This window comes from Ptychodera flava, chromosome 3 (genome assembly GCF_041260155.1).
Source record: "Ptychodera flava strain L36383 chromosome 3, AS_Pfla_20210202, whole genome shotgun sequence".
NCBI classification, from domain to species: Eukaryota; Metazoa; Hemichordata; class Enteropneusta; family Ptychoderidae; genus Ptychodera; species Ptychodera flava.
Genome location: NC_091930.1, coordinates 14,637,860 through 14,663,704, shown reverse-complemented (window position 1 = coordinate 14,663,704; position 25,845 = coordinate 14,637,860). Strand labels below are relative to the sequence as shown.

The 25,845-nt window shown below is 39.1% G+C and overlaps 1 protein-coding gene across 3 annotated transcripts in view; it reads left to right on the top strand.

The window, feature by feature from the left end:
* LOC139129601 (short transient receptor potential channel 4-like) overlaps positions 1-16,030 on the top strand; it is a 44,780-nt gene extending 28,750 nt beyond the window's left edge. For all 3 annotated transcript variants that reach the window (XM_070695261.1, XM_070695262.1, XM_070695263.1), the window contains 10 exons: positions 1,315-1,545; positions 2,362-2,549; positions 3,410-3,624; positions 9,189-9,328; positions 9,812-10,446; positions 10,941-11,136; positions 12,210-12,389; positions 12,739-12,786; positions 13,108-13,208; positions 13,854-16,030. In XM_070695261.1, coding sequence (XP_070551362.1) covers positions 1,315-1,545; positions 2,362-2,549; positions 3,410-3,624; positions 9,189-9,328; positions 9,812-10,446; positions 10,941-11,136; positions 12,210-12,389; positions 12,739-12,786; positions 13,108-13,208; positions 13,854-14,277 — 2,358 coding nt within the window. In that variant the 3' untranslated portion in view covers positions 14,278-16,030. The remainder of the gene's footprint in view (positions 1-1,314; positions 1,546-2,361; positions 2,550-3,409; positions 3,625-9,188; positions 9,329-9,811; positions 10,447-10,940; positions 11,137-12,209; positions 12,390-12,738; positions 12,787-13,107; positions 13,209-13,853) is intronic.
* The last annotated feature ends 9,815 nt before the right edge of the window (positions 16,031-25,845 follow it).

Genomic DNA, 25,845 nt, shown 5'->3' with positions numbered 1-25,845 from the left:
CCGTGGCCCACCTTCGGCGGCCCACTACAATAAATTGATTTTATGTATTACCCATGACCCTCTTAACGGGCAGACGCCTTTGGCGGCCCACTTCAATTAGGTTTACTTGGTGCAATGGCCATGATCGACCCTCTTTACCGGCGGGCCGCCTTCGGCAGCCCACTTCAATAAATTTACTTTGTGTTATATAGCCCATGACCATCTTAACAGCCGGACGCCTTCAGCGGCCCGGTCCAGTAAAGTTTACTTTATGCAATGGCCATGATCGACCCCCTTTACCAGCGGGTAAAAGGGGTCTAGAATAAAGTTGACTTTACATAATGGCCCATGACCCTCTTAACCGGAGGGCTGCCTTTGGCGAACCACTCCAATTAAGTTTACTTTATACAATGTCCATGGACATAATTTGTCTATGGAAATGATGTTAAATATTGCCTTACAGTCGTCCTAATTATCAGACGTTTGCATGGATATGGCTGAGAAGTTTGTGCACTGGCATCTCTGCTACATGAATAAAGTGCGCCGCGTACCGGAGTTCCAATCCAAACCGTGTGGGTAAATTTGACATATAGGTTTTGGTTATTTTTCAGCCCGGGGGGATCATCAAATTTTTTTGTCTGACAAAGGGGGTCATCTGTTTTTCATGAAAAATGCAGGGGGGTCTATATTTTTTTGAACACCGGCGACAAGATTTCCCCCCCCCCGCCGTAAAAACTGAACGGTCCCTAAATATTTGCTTTCCTCAACTGAACCTCAAAATACCTTTTCCGTTGTGTGTCAACTTAATGAACGAAGAATAGACTCTCACTAACGAAATTCCATCACAGGTATCAGGGTATAAGACACAGTAGCAATTCGTTGATTTTCACCTAGGGTCACGCAAAGTAGTTTGCCGCCAAAACTGTACTGTGTCACTGAAGTTCCATTGGTAAACATGGCTTGCAAATCTCGTTTTACGTAATACAGGTTCAGATGACCAACGACGCAACGTGGTCGGATCCCAAGGCCCGTCGCAAATTATTTATATTCCACTAGATAAAACCAAATATCCTGAATGCTACACATGTTGAAAAGGGATCAATTCATGTGAATAAATAATCGTTTCAAAATTTAGATGTGGTTAAAAAAACTAAAGAGAAGGAGCCATATTGTCGAGAAAATATCACCGACCTTTAACTGTATCATTCTATTCTTAGGCCAATCGAAGGGCAAGAACCAGTCATTGAACTATATTTTACGTTCTGATTTTACACAATATCTAAAAATTGACGTTATCTTTGGAAAAATTCCCAAGTTTGGTCACTTTCCCGACAGCTATTCCAAGAATTACGCAAAGAGAGTTCCAAGGAGTATGAGTTCCGTGAGCAGTATCTCGAATTGGCGGAAAAGTGCGAGCAGTACGCGGCTGATTTACTGGGTCAGACGCGTGATTCATCCGAGCTTCAGACTATTCTCAGCCACAATGCAGACATGGAAGTCAAGGACATCGGCAAAGAAGAGCGGCCGACGAAAGTTTTGTATGCGGTAAATAAAGACCTGAAAAAGGTGATTAAAATGCTTTGCTTACCTAGAACACAATGCCGACAAAAATGACGAGAATCAGATCCGAGATTTGCATGTTCAACGCGGTAAAAAAAGTGCCAGCAACAAACTCAAATCACATTGTGTGTTTCATCAACGAACTGCAGGGCACGTATGTGGAACCTGTTTCCTCCGAACATTAAAAATCAATTATTAGTTTTCATTTCAACAGATGTGACTAATCGTATAGAGATCTCCCCAGTCTATGGTTTATTTTCGCTTTTTCACTAATAAATGTTCATTTATTTAATATGTTCTTATTTGATTTACCTCATATTCATTAACACTTTAAAGTTTTAGAGATTTGAAAGACTTGTTTGCACAGTAAAAAATTGCACAAAAAAAGAAAATTAAACAATAGCAAAGTATGAAACTAGGACAAATGAAATATTTCGAAAGACGTAATGAATATCTGCATTCAAACAATAAAATGGAAACATCCTCCTTTTTCGTTCCTTGTACATCTCACAACTAACCATCATATTTTTGCTCGATAGTAACACATCTATTGCCTCTATTTAAATTTTGTGCTATAAATACTAAAGTCAGAAGTTGCCAGCTAAATTCTACGCATCAGTCATTTAATATATCATAAAGACAACATGAATGTTATTTTAATAGGTCTTCACTGATATGCACTGATACTTGTTTGTTAATCAAGGTACGAAATAAAACGATTTCAAAAAGTCAAATATCCTCGATAACTCTCTCTCTCTCTCTCCCTCTCTCTCTCTCTCTCTCTCTCTCTCTCTCTCTCTCTCTCTCTCTCTCTCTCTTCAGTTTGTGGTGCATCCACACTGTCAACAGCAGCTGATCACATTGTGGTATTGTGGTCTGAAAGATTGGCGAGATAAAGGCTGGATACGAAACACGATTATTTCATTGCTCATTATGCTGGCTTTCCCCTTTTTGTGTCTCGGCAACATAATTCTGCCATTCGGAAAATTTGGAAGATTCATGCGTATACCGTGAGTGATCAGCAATCGAAATTTTGCTTGTATGTTCGCCCCTCCGCTCCCCTTCTGCCCCTGTATAGGTTCAACCACAATATTGAGTACAATGGGAATTTACCAAACTTTGGCAATTGAAGGGTTAAAGGCATGCAGCAGTCCTGGGTAAGAAAGATCAGTGTGAAAGACAAAGATCAATATGAAAACAATGAGTGAAACTAAATTCAAGGTTAATCAGTCACTGCAAATCTTCATATATCCACGAGTGGTACAAGAGAATGCTGCACACAGGACCCTTTTTTCGGGAGCACAGCGCTAGCGCAGCTTGCCAGCTAGCAGTAGAAGTAGGGCAGGGGAACGGTATAGACGGCGCACTTTTTGTACCACCATTCTGCCCAGGGACAGGGGAATGATATTATTGCCTGAATACATGGGTTTATGTGCCCGAGAGCGGGTGACATTTTGCCCTACCCCTGGAGGGCAAATCGTCTCCTGCTGCGAGGGCACATAAACCCATGTATTCAGGCAATAATATTGTTATTACATGCCTCTCCACAGTTAATGCTACATGACATTTAGTTACATGCAGGGCATTTTCAAACAATTTACCATTATCGACCCGCATCAAACAGAGTCAAAATGGCAGTGCGCTTATGGATATTTTACATCTAGCGTTAATCGTCTACATTGACGTAGAAAACGTCGAAGGGCTTCACTGGCCCGGGTAACTATGGAAACCGCTCAGTACATCATTCACCGGCCCGCTAACTCCCCGGATGTTCCTATTCAAATCATTGTACTGATTTGCATTCACATCGAGGCATGTAATAAATAAACATACTAAACACATATTCTCTTATTCTTCATGTCTTCCACAGATACATTAAATTTCTCATGCATACCGCATCATACATCTGGTTTCTGGCACTATTGTTCTTCACCACATACCACTTCGACGGCAGCGGCGAAGATCTCAGCCAGCTCAACGATGAAGAAAGAAAAATAGCGGAGTTGGATATAGCAAGACGGTATAGCCAACAACGGGGACCTCCCCCAACACCCGTCGATTTGCTAGTTGTAATTTGGGTCATTGGTATGTACAAATGATGCCTCGTTAGATATATAATCCGTGTAAAGTCCTCTTACTTTTCGTTTGATGTGGATGGATCAAAATTATAGTCGAGGATTAAAAAATATTCTCGCGATTAATGAGTAAAACGGCCGATCGCCCTGGAGGTATGCAAAAATTTACTGGGTACTTTCATTCACAAATATGATCAAGTTGAAATTTTGACACACCAAATGCCATCTTAACCAATCAGATATACGGATTCGGTGACGCGAACTTGTCAATTTTTGTCTCGCGCTGTCCCCACGCCAAGTCTGCTATCGGATGGCAAGTGGGCCATAGTACTTCAACTAGAGTTATTTATTTTCAAATATATTTGTAAAAGGAAGGCAACAACGAGATCGAAACAGTAATTCTTCTTCAACGAGGTATCGTGTCTTTCAAAATATCACGAGCTTACAATCTTGGCGAGCCAGAAACATCCATTTGGATGGCACCCACTGTGAACCAGACGAGGTACATGGCCATAACGGGCCGTCACCACCGATCTTCCCCGGTGTCAACTCGTTAATTTCGATTCCGGTCGTCAATATTTATTTATTTATTTATTTATTTATTCCCAATGAGGGAGTTTCCATTTACAAGCACAAATCGAGAAAATGGCCCAATAAGGTTGTAATCTTCCATGGAGTCCTCAAAACAGCAACAGCAAAATATAAAAGTTAAAGTCGTAAAACCTGTAAAGACTAAAAAATAATACACAATAAAAACAACACAAAAAAGTTATTTTTCTACATTTATCACGATAAAGTTTTCAATTGATTTTTAAAACATTGAGATTAGTACTACATCTTATAGTGTCTGGTTATGAATTCGAGTGTTCTTACGAACTTTGATGTTTGCAGTGATACATATCTTGCCCCTTTGATACCTCCAAATTTTGTCACTTGACGGCAACTGTGTTCTGTTGTCCGAGTCAACTTTCAATAACACATCCACGGCGCTGCACGACACTGCAGAGTTCAGGCTACAGCTACAGCTGATAGCTGCAAAGTTTGCTACAGCACTATACGCTGCAGGTTCGATTCAAATCAAGAATTTACAGAGTTTTGATGTGATGAAGGAAATTTATCATTCGTCGTCGAATGACATGAGGTTTTTTGCCTTCTATGTCGCTTTCTGAAGATCATACGGTACTGATTTATTCAGTTGAACTTACGTTGAGGTGTAACTTTCGGGTTCATCGCCAGGTTCCAAGTTCAACGTCAAGCCGTCCGTGCGACTAGACTGGAGTGGTAGCCGCGACGGCAACCCCATTCCATTCTTTTGGAATAGCTACAAATGCTTTAGCGACTTGAAACTTCGTTGGACATGCCTTCCATGTTTCAATGTCTAAATTTATCGCATTACCTCTCTATAAAATCGTCATTAAATCACAGCAGCGATCCCCACAGATCGGTCTGTGCACGAAAGCGTCACAGCGAAGTGTAGGAATAAAGTCCCGGTTGATGAAGTAGAACAGGGTAATTCGGATTTCTTATCCGTCCTGTTCTACGTCACACTTATGACCGCGATTCGGGCCAGTTCATGTGATAACATCTGAAACGCTACTTCCTATTGTCTTTTTATTTTTTCATTTGATTAACCGAATTTCCAGTAATTGAGTGAGTATGACAAAGTCAACCGGCAATGGTTAGCTTTTTGTGTGATAGCTGAAGGGCCAAAGAAAGTGGAACACTCAAGTTGCAGATATTGAAAACAACAATGACCATTGAGAAGGATGATTCTTTTTGACAGATCCATAGTGAAATAGGTGAGAGATGTAACACACCACGTTAGTTACGTTTCACTGCTAACCTAGCAGCTTCTTCATGAAAACCCAATAATTCAAATTCACATTAATGAGTTGCCTGTATTATAGTATAATACACGTGAATTCACATGAATCCACGTGAATACAGGCTTGCTGAATACAAAAAATGGATTCTTGACTGGATTCATCTGTATATGCACTCTTCAGCTAAAATACAGGCAATAATCCATGTTAATACAGTAAGTATTATAGGGTTTTCATGCAGTGCTAGCAGCTTCTTCAGACTGACAACTCAAGCCATACAGCCTCGATCTTTTACAGCTGCTATCTGCTGCCGTTGAGGGCGTAGTATGGATGAGTTGATCAAAAATGTTATGTAACTTGTAGGCCCCCTCATCCTTATTTAGAATGTCCTCTCCCCTCCGTCTAATCCAAATGGCTTCCTTGATCCATCTGGTGGTTTTGTCAGACTCCCTGTCCACTATGTTGGCCTCCTCCCAGGCAATGTTGTGATTGGTGGCTACAACATGGTCTGCGATAGCTGACTTATGTTGATCTGTCATTGAAGACTTCCGTGTTGAACGGGTGTATTGTTTGGATTCAAATTTTTGGACTTCCTTTTGATGTTCTTGGAGGCGTACGCCAAAAGAGCGGCCTGTTTTCCCAACATACGATTTAGGACAATCAGCACATGGTATTTCATAAACTACCTCTGCTTTCTTGTTAGTAAGAAGTTTGTCCTTCGGATGGACAAGGATGTCGCGTAGGGTTCTGTGTGGTTTCATAGCTGTAGAGAAACCAAATTTGCGAAATACTCTCGCAATTTTCTCCGAAAGGCCCTCAACATATGGTATCACAACTAGTCCTCTTGATTTCTCAGAGTTTTTATCTTTCTTAGATGTACACTTGGGTTTCGGGCTGGATCTATCCTTTTTGACCTTGTTTATTGTCCAATGGGGATAGCCACACGTGGACCATGCTTTGCGGATGTGCTGTTCTTCAATGTCTCTATCATGTTGCTCTGTAACTATGGAATCATTCCTGTCTAAAAGGGTCCTGATGACACCCAGTTTCTGATGAATTCGAAGTGGATGATGTGAGGTAAACTAGAGGTATAGGTCTGTATGTGTTTTCTTCCTGTAAATACAAAGCTTTACTGTACCATCTGGTTTCCTGATGATCAAAGTATCCAAGAAGGGGATAGCACCATCTTTTTCCTGTTCGTAGGTAAATTTGATGCTGTCAGTTGGATCGGATTGGTTAAGGTGTCTTGTCAGGTTGTCTACTTCCCCTCTACGGATAACCTCCAAAACATCATCAACATACCGACGCCAGAGGCGAGGACGACATGTAATCGGTGATGTAGCGATAGCCTTCTGCTCTAACCATTCCATGAAAATATTACAGCCAAGTGGACTGAGCGGGCTACCCATTGCCATACCAAAACGTTGACGATAGATTGTACCAGAGTAGCTGAAGTAGGCAACTGTAGATAAACTGAACTCTGTCAATTCGATGATGTCATCTACTGATAGGCGTGTTCTGTTTTTAAGGTCATCATCCTGAGTTAGCTTCTCAAGCAGGATTTTAAGTGTGAGAGCAATCGGTGTATTGGTGAATAAGGCTACTACATCATGTGGGTTTAATATTTCACCTTCCTCGATGGTGAGGTCTTTCAGGTCGTTAGCAAGGTTTATTGAATTGAGGACGTGATGTTCTGTTTGTCCAACCAGAGGGCTGAGTATGTCTGCTAGTGATTTGGCCATATTGTAAACAGTGGAACCTGTGAAGTCCACTATGGGACGTAAAGGTGTCCCATCTTTGTGTATTTTTGGACTGCCATAAATGCGAGGAACATATTCAGTTGTAGGATACAAAAATTGTCTTCTTTCTTGATTTTACCCTCTTTTTCTAACCTTTGTAAGATAGCGACTAGTTCTTTCTTGTGCTTAGGGGTTGGGTCCTTATCTAGTTTTCCATAAGTTTTTGTATCACTGAGTAATGTTTGCATTTTGTTATTGTAATCTGTCTTGTCTATAACAACAGTAGCTCTGCCCTTGTCGGCGCCCAGAATCATGATGGAGTCTTCTCTCTGTAAATGTTTGATAGCTTGCCGTTCATCTTTGCTAATGTTGAAGGTGATGGCTTAGCTGATTAATCGTACCAACAATCTCCACACGGAGTTGTTCAGCTTCCGATTTACCCAATTTCCAACAAGCTTTGTCACAGGCTACGATGTGATCGTCAACTATAGACGGTTGGCATATCTTGTTGGGACTCACGGCGTAATTCAAACCACGAGACAAAAGTTTGGATTGAGACTCAGACAGAGTGTATTTAGACAGATTTTTCACCCACCGTTTTAATTGGGTACCACTCAGGTCTGGTTCCGCTGTGGAAATCGTCAGGTTACCACATTTTGTGCCCGTACACTGCTGTTTAACTTTAAGACGTTGTAACTTCCGGGTTTGACGACTGCGGACTTGGATAAACTCACTCTCCCTTGAATATTCAACATGGCGGTGAATTCTATTGAGGAGGTCCTTGTTGATGACGTACGAGTTAACACTGCAATTGATCCGCAATTTTTCCTTCTCCAAATTTCGAATTCTGTCCTTTCTAATCCTTTCCCTTATGAGATTTTTTCGGCTTTGTGCACTATGGCCCATGCTGACTTGGTGTTGATAGGACATTTGAGGCGTAAACTTGTAGGTACGAGTCCGCTATCTTTGCAACGAAGGGTAAACACGCGAGGGGGTCTACAAGTTACATAACATTTTTGATCAACTCATCCATACTACGCCCTCAACGGCAGCAGATAGCAGCTGTAAAAGATCGAGGCTGTATGGCTTGAGTTGTCAGTCTGAAGAAGCTGCTAGGTTAGCGGTGAAACGTAACTAACGTGCTGCGTTACATCTCTCACCTATTTCACTATGGATTTGTCAAAAAGAATCATCCATCTCAAGTTATTTCTCAATCCAGATGAACTTATTTAAAGAACAATGACCATTCTATAGTTCAGGAATAAATGCATGCAGTCAACATTCTCGTTCCTTGAATCACTGTGATGCAAGTCTATATTTAAATGACATGCCAAATGGTTGCGATTTCGTCCAAGCTCGTGGTCAGAGAGTTTCTAGGTTTCGGAAGAAATTTACCCACTCAAGGATTTTGCTGCGTTTCATTGGGTAACCACAGAAAACAGGTTTAAGAAATTTCTGCTTCATTCAGAATGATTTGCATTGGGAAAAAATTCGGAGCCCCTCTCGCGGTTCTCAGAAATTTTCAAGCCGCCACAATCTTAGTTCCGCCCCTGCTTGTATTTGTTCTACTTTCTGTAGAATGTTATTGCAACAGACCAAACAGTGCCTCACAAAGTTGTGCCATATGATGCGATATGATTTAGTAGAGTCATAAACTTGAATCAGTGTCAACCTTAAAACATTTGACTATTTGAATCCACATCTCACGATGTCATGTGACATATGTGAGTTAATCGCATATTTTAAAATGACGAAATAAAATAATTACTCACGAATAGCGCATTTTAAGAGAAAGAAAAGGAAGGCTGAAAGTGTCGGTTTATGAAAATTACTGGGGATATTCTAATATGACAATATCAAACAATCGAATTCATGTCATTGAGATGCATTTTATCGACCGTACTTCCCGTTGAGAAAATATCGCAATCCTTCTTTAATTTGCTCTTTTATTTTATTTTATAACCAAGTTACCGATTACATCATTCTTCATTTTGGTTTCAACCCGTTTGTAGGGATGACTTGTCGGGAACTACAAGAAGTGTGGAACTCTGGAATCCTGGACTACATGACCAATGCCTGGAATGTGATGGACATACTGCAGTTAGGACTGTATTGGTCAATGATCGCATTGAGGCTTGCCGCCTTCATTCTGGTTCGTTGTCCGTCTGTCTTTCTTTTCCACAAAATTTCCATGAACTGTTGTTTCAGGTGCACCAAAATTTAGTAATCTGATATATAGGCTTTAGGTAGTCCTTGTCTTTAAAGAATGATCCAAAACAGACAACACCATTGGAACTAAACTCGATTTAATCTACATATGTTATCTCGTCTGCTTGGCTTTTTATATTACACACTTGTTTTCATGAATAAATTGCGATATTGCAACATTCAGCTATTATGGCACTTTACACTTTTGAGAAATTTGCAAAATATGCAAATCCAATTATCCCAAATTAGTTCCAATCGTGTTAGACAAACAAACAAACATAAAAAACAACGAAACCAGCAAAATAAATTAATAAATAAAGAACTAACAAAAACTAAACCAATAAATAAATGAAATAAAATAAAGAAAGAAGTAAAAAAAAGAAGAAAGAAAGAAAGAAAGAAAACGAAAATTAAAGTTTTATTGCAGGTTCACGAAGAAAGGAAGGCCGAGGGCTCGATGGGGAAGAGGGCAGTGTCCGATGACTTCGGTGACAGCAACGATACCCTTGCCATCGTCGAAGATCTCCTCAACGGAACTGCTGATGATATTGTGGACAGGATCAGCCTGTTAATCGACGACATACAGTCGTCGCCTCAATATGAGGCCGCATTAGCCAATATCTCTCAGAGACTGTCAAACATCCATGATTTGGTGTCGGGGCTGGCTGATAGCGGAACGACGACGCTCCAAGCGCCGACCTTCGACTTTGGTGAAGATTCCAGGTTCGAAGACGTCTCCTTCTCCAAGCCACGCTCAGAGTGGAGCGAGATGGACCCAACGCTGCTGGCCGACTGCATCATCGCTCTCGCCAACGTCATCAGCGTCATCCGCTTCTTGCGGGTGATGGTGATCAACGAATACGTGGGACCCCTTCAGATATCCGTCGGTAAAATGATGAACGACATTATGAAGTTCATGTTCATTTTTATTTTGGTTTGGGTTGCCTTCGCCTTGGGTTTGACGCAGGTCTATTGGTCCTATGCAGCAGACAGTGTATATGACTGTGTCACACAAGAGGACAAGACTTACCCAGAGTGCTTGGAAGCGCGCTATTTCCCTGAGTAAGTTATAGACGTTCCTAATCTCTGGCATCTAGTCCCGTTGCGTGTGTTTTAAATCTGTTGCCTTCAGATATGGAAGTAGTTGTTATTTACCATGGAACACATTACACTCCAAAGTGAAGTTGAAGTAAATTTGAAAAGATGTCGATAACTTGAAATAATGCGCTGTGACAGTTATACTATACATAGCAACTCTTACCTCGTCAGCGAAGCATTTACATTACACTGAAACATGCCGAATAACTATTAGCGTTCGATAAATCGAGCGGGTGATCGATCGATCGATCGAGCGAGCGAGCGAGCGAGAGAGAGAGAGAGAGAGAGAGAGAGAGAGAGAGAGAGAGAGAGAGAGAGAGAGAGAGTAGAAATTATCAAACGGACAGAGCTTTCAGTTTGATCATTTCCTATTGACAATATTTAACTCCGATTGACTAGAACATTGTGGACTTGCACGAATTTTGCCAGCTAATCGTTTTGTTTAAATGCCATTACAGCGTGGTTGGATCGATGAGAACGCTGTTTTGGTCGCTCTACGGATTAATTGACCTGGAAGCGCTTGAAGTGGAGGACAACCATCGCTCGACGGAGTTCTTCGGTGGAGTGCTCTTTGCAGGATATCAGATTGTCGCCGTCATCATTCTTCTCAACCTGTTGATTGCTTTGATGGGTACAACTTACGACAACATCGTGGTGAGTATTGTATAAGATCAGACCAGGGCTGTAACGACAAGTGTGCACACACTTATAGAAATGTGAAACATTTGACTGTCGAGTGATGATATTGTATTTGCAGCGTTTGAGTGGTGTTCACCAAATTTTATGACGCGAAATTTCATCGATTCTTTCGTACGACATCAAGATGTCGTATCACAGCAAACATGATGATCGAACCACAAAAGAAGTAAATACAAAATGATATTCACAGATTAAAATGATACGGCATAACACAGAGCATTAAAGTGCAATACAATACATTAAATGACATATTGGATTACGGTACCGTAACAGGACAATACAATACAGTGCAGCGCAGTACAGTACAGCACAGTACAATTGCAGTACAGTACAGTATTTTACAGTATAGTACAGTACAGTACAGTACAGTAAAGTAAAGTACAGCACAGCACAGCACAGCACAGTACAATTACAGTACAGTACAGTACAGTACAGCACAGCACAGCTCAGTACAGTACAGTCTAGCACAGCACAGTATAATTACAATCCAGTACAGTACAGAACAGTTACAGTTACAGTACAGTGCAGTGAAGTACAGTACAGTACAGTACAGCTCAGTACAGTACAGTCTAGCACAGCTCAGTATAATTACAATACAGTACAGTAAAGTACAGTACAGAACAGTTACAGTACAGTCTAGCACAGCACAGTATAATTACAATGCATTCCAGTACAGTAAAGTACAGTACAGTGCAGTACAGTACAGTACAGTTACAGTACAGTAAAGTACAGTACAGTAAAGTACAGTACAGTACAGTACAGTACAGTACAGTACAGTACAGTACAGTACAGTACAGTACAGTACAGTACAGTTACATTACATTACATTACAATACAGTACAGCACAGCAAAGCAAAGCAAAGCAAAGCAAAGCACAGCACCCTACACTACACTACCCTACACTACACTAAATTCGGTTGTACCGGTACAACTACATGTGTGCATGATATAAAATTTCATGGGCAATAATATATTCTTATCTGGTCAGTACCTCTATGTGATAATCATTCATTTGACCGTCTTTGCAGCAAAACGCGGATATTGAATGGAAGTTCTCCCGTTCTGATATGTGGATGGATTATTTCCGAGCAGGTACAACTGATCCGCCCCCTTTCAACGTTCTGCCGAGCACCAGGGCCATCATCAGCACTGCTCGACGCTTGTACTACTGTCTCCGCTGTAAAAAAGATGACAAGGCAGTTGCAAAGGTAACTTTCCATGTAGTGCAGTCATTTTAATCCTCCTCTTTTTCCTGATGTTTGAAAACTACATGTTACGCTACAAAACGCTAACTTTGGTGTCTGATGTCAAAGTACTGCGACAATATGAGCGTAACTCAGAAATTGCAAAAGTTTCAACTGAGCCATTGTGGCATTCAGAAGTGAAACATGGCATTCTATGGGTTGTACAGTCACATTACGATGGACAAAGTTTGCTTTGTATGACGCTTTAATTGCAACACTTTATTTGTATGTACTTGTATGTACCTCGGACTAGTATATGGTCGAGGGGTTCTGATTGAGAAGTATTATATAAATGTGAGCTTCTTCCTTACAGCTGCAACGGAAAAGGAAATGTGTGAACGAAAGAAAGGAAAAATACAAGGCAGGTTATTTATTTATTTGTATGTGAACACATCAATCGACACTTACTGATTTCTTGAAACAAAGTTATTTTGCAAGATCAAGACGTGCTTAAAAGGAACTGTGGTGGTGAATTCTGCTTCGGGCCTGAATTCAAATGAAAACAGTGACAGTACATTTTATCAGTAAAGAGTTGTATCGAAAAGCTGAAAACCAAGTCCTGGTGCTTCAATGTACTTTGTGGAATAGAGCAAACACACGCACTCTACAAACGAAAGAAAAGAGGTAGCTTACTTGGGATGGATTTACAATAACGCTGTAATCGATGATTTTCTCGCTGCAGGATGTTTGCAGACGACTGATTCTGCGGTATGTTGCCGAGGAAAAGTCTACCGCCGTCGATGCTGGCGATGCTTCAGCCAAAAGCGAACTGTCGGCCTTCAGGTATGTCCTTAAATCGGTAGACGCCGTCAAGTTGAGCATCGTCGTACTCCATCAATTTCTTTTAGACTTGAACCAGAAGAACAAAGTTTACCAAATTCAATACTTCTTTCTGTCTACAGTGTTTCTGGGACACCTGTGTGAAATACTTTAGGTTCCATACTGCACATGATAATAATATGCTTGATTTCCCTGACAGATGAAAACCGATTTTCTTATTGAAGGGAGAATGAATACATTTGAATCAATGGTTTGCGGCTTATCGTTTTTTTTCCATTCACAGTTTTGTGATACATGTATGTATGTATGTATGTATGTATGTATGTATGTATGTATGTATGTATGTATGTATGTATGTATGTATGTATGTATGTATGTATGTATGTATGTATGTATGTATGTATGTATGTATGTATGTATGTATGTATGTATGTATGTATGTATGTATGTATGTATGTATGTATGTATGTATGTATGTATGTATATATATGTATGTATGTATGTATGTATGTATGTATGTATGTATGTATGTATGTATATATATATATATATATATATATATATATATATATATATATATATATATATATATATATAAATATATAAATATTATGTACTTCATATCTTGTCATTGTTCTGTTCTGCTAGGTTTGAAACCTACAATGCTATGCTGCATTTGGAGAAGATATTCGAGCAGCAGACACTAGAGGTAGCCAATAACTTGAAGACTTTGAGCAGCGCCCTCGAGGACAACAACCGTGAACAAGTGAAAGCTATGGAGAAGATCAAAGACCAACTCAATAACATCCAGAAGGACAGCGAACTGAAACTCGGTGATCTAGGCAAACGTCTTTCGGATGAACACAAGAAGCTGCTGGACAAACCGACCGGTTCGCTGTCCGACATTTTTGAACCTGGAGTGCGAGAGGTGACGATTAAGAGAGCGTCTGAGCTACCCGCGCCATCGCCAACGCCTTCCCCGACACCTTCGTCTGTTCCGTCGTCGACAAGGAGACCGAAACCTGGCGTTGTTGGCGAGCAAGATGAGAAAGATGAGGGTCCGAAAGATTAGGTCGTCTTTTGTCGAAGTCGTCAGCCCTTCAAACTGTTTCATCATGGCCTCCAACCAACGTCAAGTGCATCGCAGTGTGTGGCATATAATATAGCACACATTAACACAAATGTTCTGTTCTCTTCTCTTGCAATCACTGTCAGTTAAAAAGTATTCCTTATGTCTTTACTGTGGTCGTTTTGTCATTAGAAATGATAGTTCGTTTCCTGTATGGATACGGCTTTTGAATGTACCAAAGATATGTACAAAGTTTTGCCAATTATTGAATAATATCAAACCTTAGAATGGAACAATCATCATAGGCACATGTTTTGCTATTGCAAACGTGAAGATAGCCGCTCATATTAACTAGGTCAATAGTCTTTGTCGATATTGAGTGACTTGATTTGTCGCCTTCCAGAAACTACATCATCGATTCTAAATTTCAATGTATCTCTCGGTTGACTGGATAGCTAATTTAATGTGAAATTTACTATATCGTTGTACTGTATGACATTTATTTTGAGATTTGACATTTAATGGTCTCATTTGAAACCTATTTCAACAGTCATTCTGAGGTGCAGTTATGGTGTCACCATTTGTTCGTATGACGTCTCAAATTAAGATACACGTGTCTTTAATCTATTGCGCCGTGTAAGTATACATTAGGTCTGAGTCCTTAAAATTCTAGAAATCCGTCATTTGCCAAATAAGATTGATTACACTTTCGCTGACATAGAATTATGTTTCTTATTTCTCTTGCGTGGTTCGAGTGTTTAAATGTAATAATACTGAACTTATAATTTATATTTTCGATTAGCAAGTTCACTTGTATATTTTTCGTAGATCTTTAGTCATTACTTTCAATAATGATTGATTGTCAAATAATGTAACATTTTATTTGATTTTTCAGTAGGTTGCCTACAACTTGTTAGAAAGATAAAAACGACAAATTTGACAGTTTTTGGAATATAGGTTAGTATAGTAGAATTTTTGTCAAATTTTAATTGTTATTTATTACTTGTGGGATTGGTGAAAGATTTTGTTTCTTTGCAGTTGATTATTTTTCCTTTGTTTAAGCAGATTAGATTAATCAAATGCTTTGCTTCGGGTGATTTTCGCAAACTGCAAACTCGAAAATTCAATTTGAATACATGATCTTTGCTCTGCTATGACTACCTTTCAAATACTGTATATCTTTCTGTTGACTTTTCGTTCATGAATGCAAACCTGTAATATTACGTGGTACATATTACACGGTAAGGCGCTTTTTTGACACATTTGCTTATTGGTGACTATGCCAGCACAATTCGCAATTCCGAATCTCGAGTTTCCCGTGTGTTTACTTGACATCGTGGCGTTTTCAGTGAAGAATGATAAATAACAGACACTTTTATTCTTTGCTTAAAACCAAACAGCGTCAGTTTATTTTTTTCCATTGCAACAGATGCGGGCATTTTATCAGATCATTATTTGAACTATTTAACAACATATTATACCACCAGTGGCATTGACACGTCACAAAATCATGAATTATTATTCAAACCAACGCGCCTTGTTGCGTTTGAATGGCTCAGACGTTGCCAAGGAAATAAAGTGCATGCAAGTAACTGTCTTATAAGAAGGTCATATTGAAAATTGATAGTTTTGAGACAGTCAACAGCAGATTGTTTTACCTCCAGACAATTTTGTAACTCTTTCCTGTGGACACGCATGAATCGGGTTTTTTGGTTTAGTGTGTTTAAATTTTCGCATTAAAAGAAATTTGAACTTTCGTCTAGGATTACGTCTCATGTTTTCCTTCCCTTTCTTTTGATACGTATTACCTCTTACAAATGCCATTCATCATTTAGTCGTTTCCGTTTAGATGCAAGCCGATACAATGATATATGATCAAACAGTTCCGTGCTCTTCTAATTCATTTCCTCCTTGTCTGTAGTAGAACCGCTGTGATTGGCTGATGCGACATCCAGCTATTGTACTAACAATTCGAATGATCAACGAAGCGATAAAAGTTGAACAAATATTTACAATGTATACTCAGTCTCAATTTTAGCAGGCTTGAGCGAGTTGTGTTCTCAGTTTCACTATGTTTCTAACTAAACGCAAACGCATTTTTAAAGAAGTGAATTTACTACAGCGATTCTGGTGCAGGATAAAGAAACTGGGTCATCCGTCACTAATAGACAATCACTGAGTTGCACTTGAGTGGCCACGCGAATAAAAAAGAGCGGCACCAATACTTCGGTCGTGCCGCTGACATGGCTGCTACGCCTCTTTAACCATATATGAATGTTTGCACATTTGCAAACCACTAGTATGCACGTAGAAATATGGAGTCAGGCGAAATGTATGGAAAACTCATTTTCCTTAATTACACGCAATTATTTTTTTCGTACATTGGGGGTTGGTTACCAGCAAAGCTGTAACTCCATCTCAGATACAAGACTTCATATCAAAATTGCAGTGACTGGCCGGGGTTGCATCTGACGGTATAATTTTGTTCGATGATGGACAATAGCTAAGCAGCTGGAAAAAATAGAAGGTGACTTTCAAATTTGAAAGGGTTTTCGACGAGCGTAAGGTATTTGAGACGAAAATAACAGATGCGCCGGTTTTTCATATTCACTCGGTATTAATACCTTCTTTATGTAGAAAGTCAGAAGATAGTTTTCGCTCTTCCTCTTTATACGTAAGAATGCGTCGAAGAAATTCTTGTCTAGAACATTGCTGGTCTTAAGCAAATTTTCTATCGCATTACTGCATGCAGTCGGTTTTTAAATTTCTTTCCACATTTTTAGAGGAAAGTATGATGCCATCGTGTTTTATGTATTAAAGTGAGCATGCTATCGAAAACGGATAAATGATTTTTTTAGTCTTTCCTGATTACACAACGGCCTAATCATGGACCCAAGACGAGTTGATAAAATATTTATAAAACAAATGAAATATCAAAGCAAGCTTTAAAAAAGGATTTTGTGTCTACTACGTATATCACCTATAGGTTCGATAGGACGTGTCAGAGTAACAAAACGTACAATGTTAACAAGATCCATCATTGATATTTACGCTAATAACTTTAAAAAGGGCATGCTCACTATAGCGACATACGTGTGTCGTACAGTAGTCCGGATATGCAAACCAAATTGGTCATATGATATGAATGTGAAGTGACAACGACAACAACAACAACGAAGCATGAAGGTAGATGTGAGATTTGTATGTCCATAGACGAAAATAAAAAACGCTCAGCCATATGCCGCAATACTGTCCCGTGGTAAATTCTCTTGTGCTGTACATCAAGATAGACATTTGACGACACTAACCAACCACAAAAATCTATAAACCAATCTTCGAAAGATCGATCGATCGATCGCTTTTCCAATTAAACGGTTATTAGTATACTGAATTAGACCAAAGCTATGTTGAATTTCTAATGAACTTAAAAATCAACTTATCTCCCGCAAGTTTCATTTGATTGGTAAAGTCCCCTCTTCAACACATACCAACTGTTATGTTGGAACTTTCTGATGTTTTGCAAGTGTCACGGCACAAAAGAAACGTTCAACGATATTCATATTGATAGAAAATTGGCTAACTTTCAAATACTGCACGGCTGAGATCAAAATCAATCTATATCCGAACAAGTAGGACAGTACGCTAGCTTTACCAATATTTTCACAGATGTTAAAGAAGATTGTACAAACCTCATCTTCCGAGGGTTAAGGAGGCGGCAACAACAACAACAACAACAACAACAATAACAACAACAACAACAACAGGAAAACAAACAACCCCAAAACAATATCTTTTAATGGTATATGATAAAGTTTGAAATCTATGATTATGCTTTCTGTAGCAAATAATTCTGAAAGAGTAGGGAGCTATTTAACGGCTGGGTAATGTGATTGTCAGGTGCGGCGCCCTCTATTATCAAACTGTGATTGCACCTACTTAGTGACAGAAAATGGGGGTACGTGTTTCTGCCATTTTTATCGATGACAGATTCCTGATAACTGATAATGTCTTACAAACAAAAATACAGGCTCTTTGTCTTTCAAAATCACGTTGCCAATAAACGTGGGTGCAATGTCATCAAAACACAACCAATCAGAAGGGTCGACCTCTTTGTGTCCTCGAGAGATGCTAGGGTAACATCGTCTGATTGGTTGATCAGGCGATGAATGAGCATATGATAATTAGATAATAGCCTGATTTGCATATGGTCCCTTGGAGGTCAAAGAAGGTGCGTATCATGTAGCCTGCACTTGGTGGTATGACGATGGGCCAATGTAAACAAGTTTGCAGTCCGTCACAAGATATTCGCTACTGCACCGTCAGCAGACGCCTGGCGTCCACATCAAACGTAATCCTTAATCTGGAGTAAAATGATACTTCGCTCCTATGAACCGGACATCCGTGAATGTAGAAAACGGGCAGACGATAAATGTCTTTCATTTGACCGTAACATGGTCGTTTGAGCAGGTCAAGAATGACAGCAGTTTTTAATAACAAATGCCTATGTTATTGGCAGCTGTTATGAAGTTTAAATTTAGGGCGCATCATCTTATTCAGTGCCGGGGTCCATACTTTCCAGTACAAAGAACAAGGTTCATCAATGTATATGCTATTCCTCGAATATCTTGCCTTCACAGGCATTGGAGAGCACATTTAAACTCAAATTTCAATCTTCATTGATTTGACTTAAAAGTTAAGTCTTTATCGTACCGTCTATCAATCTAACAAGAAAGAATTTGGATTTTTGATTCTTAACTTTGCTAAGAATTTGTTCGTCGCAGAAAATCCTGCCGTCGTCAAACGCAGGTCTCCCGCCGAGTATCCATGACCTGGTAGAGTTGAGGTGAACGTGAACGGAACAAGCACCGAGGAGTTAATTGTGTGTGTCCAGAATACAGGCCCTGATTCAGGACGCCAACAAGGCAAGTGAACAATTCCGTAACATGAGCCTCGAATGGAAGCCTATCGAGATGGAGATCATATAAAATGACCCTTTCATATTTGTGTGTTTGTTTTGTTTCTGTTCTTTGTTCGAACAAACGCTATATTGTTCTAGCGAAATTGAGATTGATTATTAATAGCTTCACGCGCTGTAGCTTTTGATGCATTTGTCATGGACTGTTTGTATAACACAATAATTTCTTTTTCTTCTCGAATCACGACAATTCGTTTTGTTCAATGTATTCACACAGCTTGTATACATTGAAATGTACAGTGTATTGTTGAAATTTTTAAAGTGTGTTTTACTAGTCCGGACTAAAATTCCTTTGTCAAAAATGGCATTGTATTAAAACAGTGCAAATATTATCTAGAATAATAATAAATTTCCAACATATTTTAGGAGGGAAGAAACTAAGGAAGAAAAAGAACTTGTTTTACAGGACATAAATAATAAAAATATCATCCAAAAGACTTAGTCAAGGTTATTGTTCCCTTGAATAATATCACCTAATGACATCGTAAAACATACTTATTGTGTTTAAGTGTTAGTTAATGTGTTGAAATTTTGATAACTTGGTAAATGGGCGATGTTTCGACAGCGGTTTCACTGAGTTGTACGTGGTATCCCTTTCTTTCAAAAAATATTCGAAGCATACCTATCGACATCCTTAGTTGCACTTTAATCTTTTCCGTCGATGAGCTGTTAAAGTTCCTACGTTGTTGGAGTGTTGGAAACTGTTGGAAAATCTATTTTAGAGAATGTGTCGTCACGTATCCCGGACGCACATCACATTGTAGTCATCCGCCGCTGTTGCAAAGCTGCAGACGACACTAAGGTCACGTGACCGGGCACTTTTCCCAATTTTGTCAGAACTATTTCCCTAGGGAAATAGCTGTTAAAAAAAGACCCTCAGACGTCACTTTTGTCGATCTGGTGGAGACTAGATGTATCTATTTTCTTGTAACGTGACGTATACTGGCGAATCGCGACACGGAATGAGCATGTGGCGTGTTATAATGAATATTAAGGGTAGGATAATTAAACTTCGGGGGGCTCCACACAGTGCAAACAATGTGATCTAAATTCCATGAACTATGTGCCACTCAGATAGCCTTATAAACCACCTTGTTTATCAGAGTCGGTTTTTGCTTAGAGTTTCTCTTCAATGGCGACATTCCACCGAAGCCTTGTAGCTGTCCATCGACGAATACATACTGGTATCGGTCTGTTAGGGTTAATCACTCAACTGCAACTCAAGGCTTGCACATGAGTTGAACTTGGTACTGTACTGTCTGAATAAGCTACAAGTGCGCTAGTCGTTCGCCCAAAATATAACAAGATACCCGTCAGCCATTGACTTATGTTCAATGCAACATATCATCTGATATTGAAGTTGCTGTAAAATGAGTCTCCTGATATTTATACGTCCGCCTCCGAAGACCTATGATTAGGTCTTTGAGTGATTAATATAGAGCAAAATATAAAAGACGATCTAGATATTTTAGTCGTATTGCGTCGTAATATCGACATATGAAACCAAAATTCAAACTATTAAGTAAACAAATAGGTAACGTAGTACCCATTGGCTGGCTATCTTTGATAACAATCTACTGGTTAGTGTTTCCTGAATTGAAACGAGTAAACACAAGTGTTTACGCATTACCCGGAACCAAATCTAATCATAGGTCGTTAAAATATAAGGGTCGCTGGCCTATGGTTGGCTAAACCACACTAGGCCACAAAGTGTACACTGACTTTGGTCCATCAATGTTAAAAAACATAACATTACGCATATGGTTCTTCTATTGTGTACAAGTTCTACTTATTCGTTTATTTATGGAAATGCTACTTTTGTACACCTGCAGCAATTCCTTATCAGAGGAATACGCAGAACTCGATTTGATCATGCCATAGACCTGAAAAATGATTTTATAAATGTAACATTTGATAGTGTGGCAGCTTATTTGTTAAGAGTGATGGATGGCTAGAGATCTGATAAGATCTGATAATGCCGTCATGGTGTGATACATCTGTGAATATTAAGGGTAGGATAAAATATCGGAACCCAAGACAATGTAAACAAGAAATGCCCTGTAGTCCATTGACTTTTTTCAGTGAAATCGGTAAGTTATGTCAATCAGCCGGTTAAAATATAATGCGACACAACCGTGCGAATTAGTTACAAATCATCTTAACCATTATTCCAAGATTCGTTTCACCCTCTGACTTCTCATATTAGAGTAGTTGTGAAGCGACCATTACAAGATGAATCATGCTTCCTATTAAAGCCCCATTATTTCTAACTTTTAACAATTTTTTTCATATTTTTGATTAACCACCGTCCCCGTCTTGGGTGGAGGGACGGTGGATTAACATTACGGGAACGCTCCATTACCTTAGGAATACCCGATTACCCTAGAGGATCAATTTCACAGACCTGCCTTTCCTACAATGGCACTGCAATGGCACTAGCTGGATTAGATAAACATCACAATGAAACATTCACACCTTGGGGATTAAAAGTCTTCTGTTTGTCACCCGAGTTGGTCAGGCAAGGGCTCGGGTTTCAGGTACCATGCAAGTTAATGCAGCCTTCCCCTAATGAAATGACATCCTCAGTGTGTGAAAGTAGACCATAATTAATACTGAATCGCATGGTTTACATGCCCAGCCCGCCTCACAAACGTGTACGATTAACAGTAAAAGGAGTGAAAATGACTGCTTGTCCGGACCAGAAGTCAGGCTTTGTTGACACACGAAACGAAACTTAATCACACCACTGCGCATGCTCAACCACATCTCCGCAAGTTTTACTGCGGCGTCTATAGAAACCTTCGGTCTTCGATAAGGTCTGGTCAATCGAAACTGATGACTCAGCTCAAAACGCGCAAACGTTGGGCGAAATGCGAAAAAGATATAAATATGTAAGTGTTTACATATTGTTCCGACTATAATAAGCCGTGCAAACAAACGTCTTGAGCAGCTAAACTCACGATGGAGGCAGTCGATTGTAAGCTTCATGCAAGGCATTGCACGTTGTGACCGACGGTGCAGAGATCAAGTTTGGTGAATGAATTAAGAGAGAAAAACATATATAAATAAAAATTCAAGAATTCACCATCGTAATCATTGAACTAGTCGTTTCTTCCATTATGGAGTATAGTGAAAATTTAGTTGAAAATAAATGACGGGACTGATTCTGCTCCGTCCACTCAAACGAAGTTGAGTGTACGGCCGGGCTACGCTGCAGGCAACACAGCCTATCAATTCACAGGAAAAAAAATTGCAGGTTACAATGTTTGTGAAACAATGTGACATCTTGGTAGACCATGGGAAATCATGTCACACCTTGTTTATACCCATTGTTTCCCATGATGTTGATATCATGTGTACATCAAATAGCAAATTGGAAACTTGGGAAACCATGGGAAATGGTGTATGTTACTAGTTTTCCCAATGTTTCCCATCGTATATATTGGGTCTATTTCCCAATGAATGGGTAAATGTTGTGTGGTGTTACAAAAGTAAAGTAACACATGATTTTCACAAAATTTCACATGATTCATGATATTGTGGCCAGGTGTCATATACTAATTGAGTATTCTGTATTCTCTGAGAAGATACAGAATTTCTGGTATGTACCAAATTTAAATCGTGAAATTATTCATGTTTTGTCCCAAGTTAAGGTCTCCAAGTTGAACAGTTACAACCGGTCATTAATCAGAATTCAAGAAAAAAAACCATGAAAAGCCAGTGAAAAGTTTATTAAAATTGAATTCAATTTTCAACATGAAAATATCCGACTCTACGAGGATAGACTATGTTAAGCCAAGAAATTTCATTACACTTCATTACTGATGTGAACAAAAGTACTGGTAAGGAAAAATAGACGAAATTTACAGCTGATCTGATAGAGTTGGAAAATGCCTTCTTTAAACTAAAGGGAAAATTTCCTGTAGATTATCATAACAAATTCTTAATGTCATGTTGTTCTCTGTACAAATGATTCAGAAACAACAAGAAATTTAGTACAAGGACTAGAATGCTTGCTCATCAAGTGTTCATACAAACGAATAATTATAACAACAGAGTGTTTCGTAATTTGCTGATATGTCACATCATTCCAATAATTCTACTTAAGATGTCAATGACATGATAGATATAAGCCATGTTATAGTTAGCCTTTCTTTATTACTGAAACTAATTTAAAAGTTACAGTAAAATTAAAGTTTAAATGGACTTATGCAATTGTCATATCTCTAAAATTTCCTTATGCTGGTATGAAGCCATTCTCATGTTTCCCTCATTTCCAATGCCCGCAACCTTGAACGTGAGAAAAATTCCTCACATTCCCCTCCTTTACCTCCAAAATAATAGAACAAAAGACCTGTCGACACATATGCGGCACAAAGATACCAGTATGAAGATTTGATAGCAGGGTATTAAACGTTTACACACCAAGTAGCCTATGATCGGAATTCAAGACATTTCTCAACTATCAGCTAAATTATTCAAAAAAGTGTTTAAAAAGAGTGAAAGAAAGACTGGAAGAGGAATTCCGGGAGGCACTACGCTGGCGTGTAGATCTGGGTATAACCCCGTAGTTAGAGTAGTTTTAGTCTTTGACTTAGTTTATTGTTTAGTTTAGTAAGGGGCAGCCTGGAGTCTCTCCCTTAGCAGTAAAATTGCCAACCACCGTATATCTTTGTCTCCGTGTGAGTATATAAGTTCCCAAGTATTCCCCAGCTTAAGTTCCCGTGTACCTCGAGCTAAGCCAAGCGAGTAAGATTCCCCGACGACCAAGAGATCTGCATAGACGTTCCCCACGACCTTGCTTTTTTTATTTTGATACAATGCTAAATCTTCAATTCTTAAAAAAATGCTTTTTAAGGGATAATGATTTATTTCACCAGAAAAAAATGTGTCAACATTACTGGTGGGGACCAGAGAAGTAGTTCTAGCGGAACTAATCAAGTCCCTAGCCCTGAATTCATAGAAATTATGATATCAAAGTAATATAGTTTGCCATCTTTTTCAAGAAGTACATTTTAAATTTCAACAGCGAGGTGACATCACATAAAAAACCAAAAAATACAGAGATTCACTGTTCTGACTTCAAAAGAAAATTTTAAGTGAAGTTTTAAATACATTTCTTGATTGTACAGATTTTATCGTCATTGGAATTTCGTTCCAATGCTTAGCAATGGAATAATATACATTATTTTGAGTTAATCTTAAATTTACCTTTGGAATAACAAAATTGTCGCCAGTAGCTAAGCGAGTTTCATATGTATGTGAAATTGATGAAGCATAACGATCTACTGAATGCCCATAATGACCAGTTTTTAAGTCGAAAGCAAATACACAGGTCTGAAAGTTACAAAGTTTATAAACATTGAGAATGCCAAGTTGCTGTGTGTAATGTGACTAGAAAAAGTTATCAGTCTGACCACTCTCTTTTGTAATCTAAATATACTGTCTAAATAGGGTTTACACGCATTTCCCCATATTTCAATGCAGTACATTATATGAGGGAGAATAAAACAATTGTACAATAACAATAAAATTGATTTCGGAAGATAATGACGTAAATATGATATTAGACCCACTTTTTGACTAACCTTTTTGATAAGGCCAAGTAAGTAAATTCTTTGCTTTGAGTCCACTCAAAAATGGGAAAAGGTACGCGTCTAAGCGGCTGAAAAACACACACAGGAAAATTAACACAATGTAATTTGATTGCAGCAAATAAAAAATTGTAACAAAATTTTAGTTCAGAAAAGCTAAGCAGTCATGTCCTAAAATTTCCTATTCAAATACACTGTGTGTTTTCATAAAAACCTTAAAAACCTAAGCGGGTGGGGACGCAAAACAAAGAATTTAATTACTTTGGCTAATTGTTTCCATGTTAAAGAAGAATCAAGAGTAACCCCAAGATAAATAGCAGAAAAAAACTTTGAATTACCAAATAACAAACAAATAAAGCACCCTGAAAGTTAAACTTTCTACGAGCTGTTTTAAAGATGATGTAGTTTGTTTGTCGACATTAACAGTGAGCTTGTTGGACTTGCACCAGCTTTGTACTTTTGTTAGCTCTGCATTTAAAATATCCAGATCAATTCTATGTATGTTTTATGAATAACATGCCGGAAAATGCCGAGAGAGTTTGACCGGTTAAGAAGGGCTTGACTATGCAGTTTCTGCGTAGTGAAGCTTCATTACGTATTCATGGTGACCCTGGCCAGCTGTCAATAACTTTGGGGGCTTTTGTCTTTTGGCCTGCTTTGCATATGCGTCGTTGGACACGACCTGCCAATCGCCCAGGTAGTCAATTATAAACTATTAATTGACTGTTTACCTACCCAATTAACACTATCCAGCAGTATCAGTCATATTTTAATCGCGTGGCCCGGGTGGGCACAACGTAGGAACGCGTGTATTTCTGTGTGTACGTTTCACTTGTGGTGTTCTCTGTACCATCGTGTGTCCTTGTTTCACCTACAGCATTACCTTCAAGGTGACAGGCTTACTATTAATGTTCAGTATCATTGCACCGAGTTCTGCCCACGGTGAAAACCACCTGTTTTGCCCACTAATTACTGCCCGTCGCTGCCCGTCCTGAATGTAGC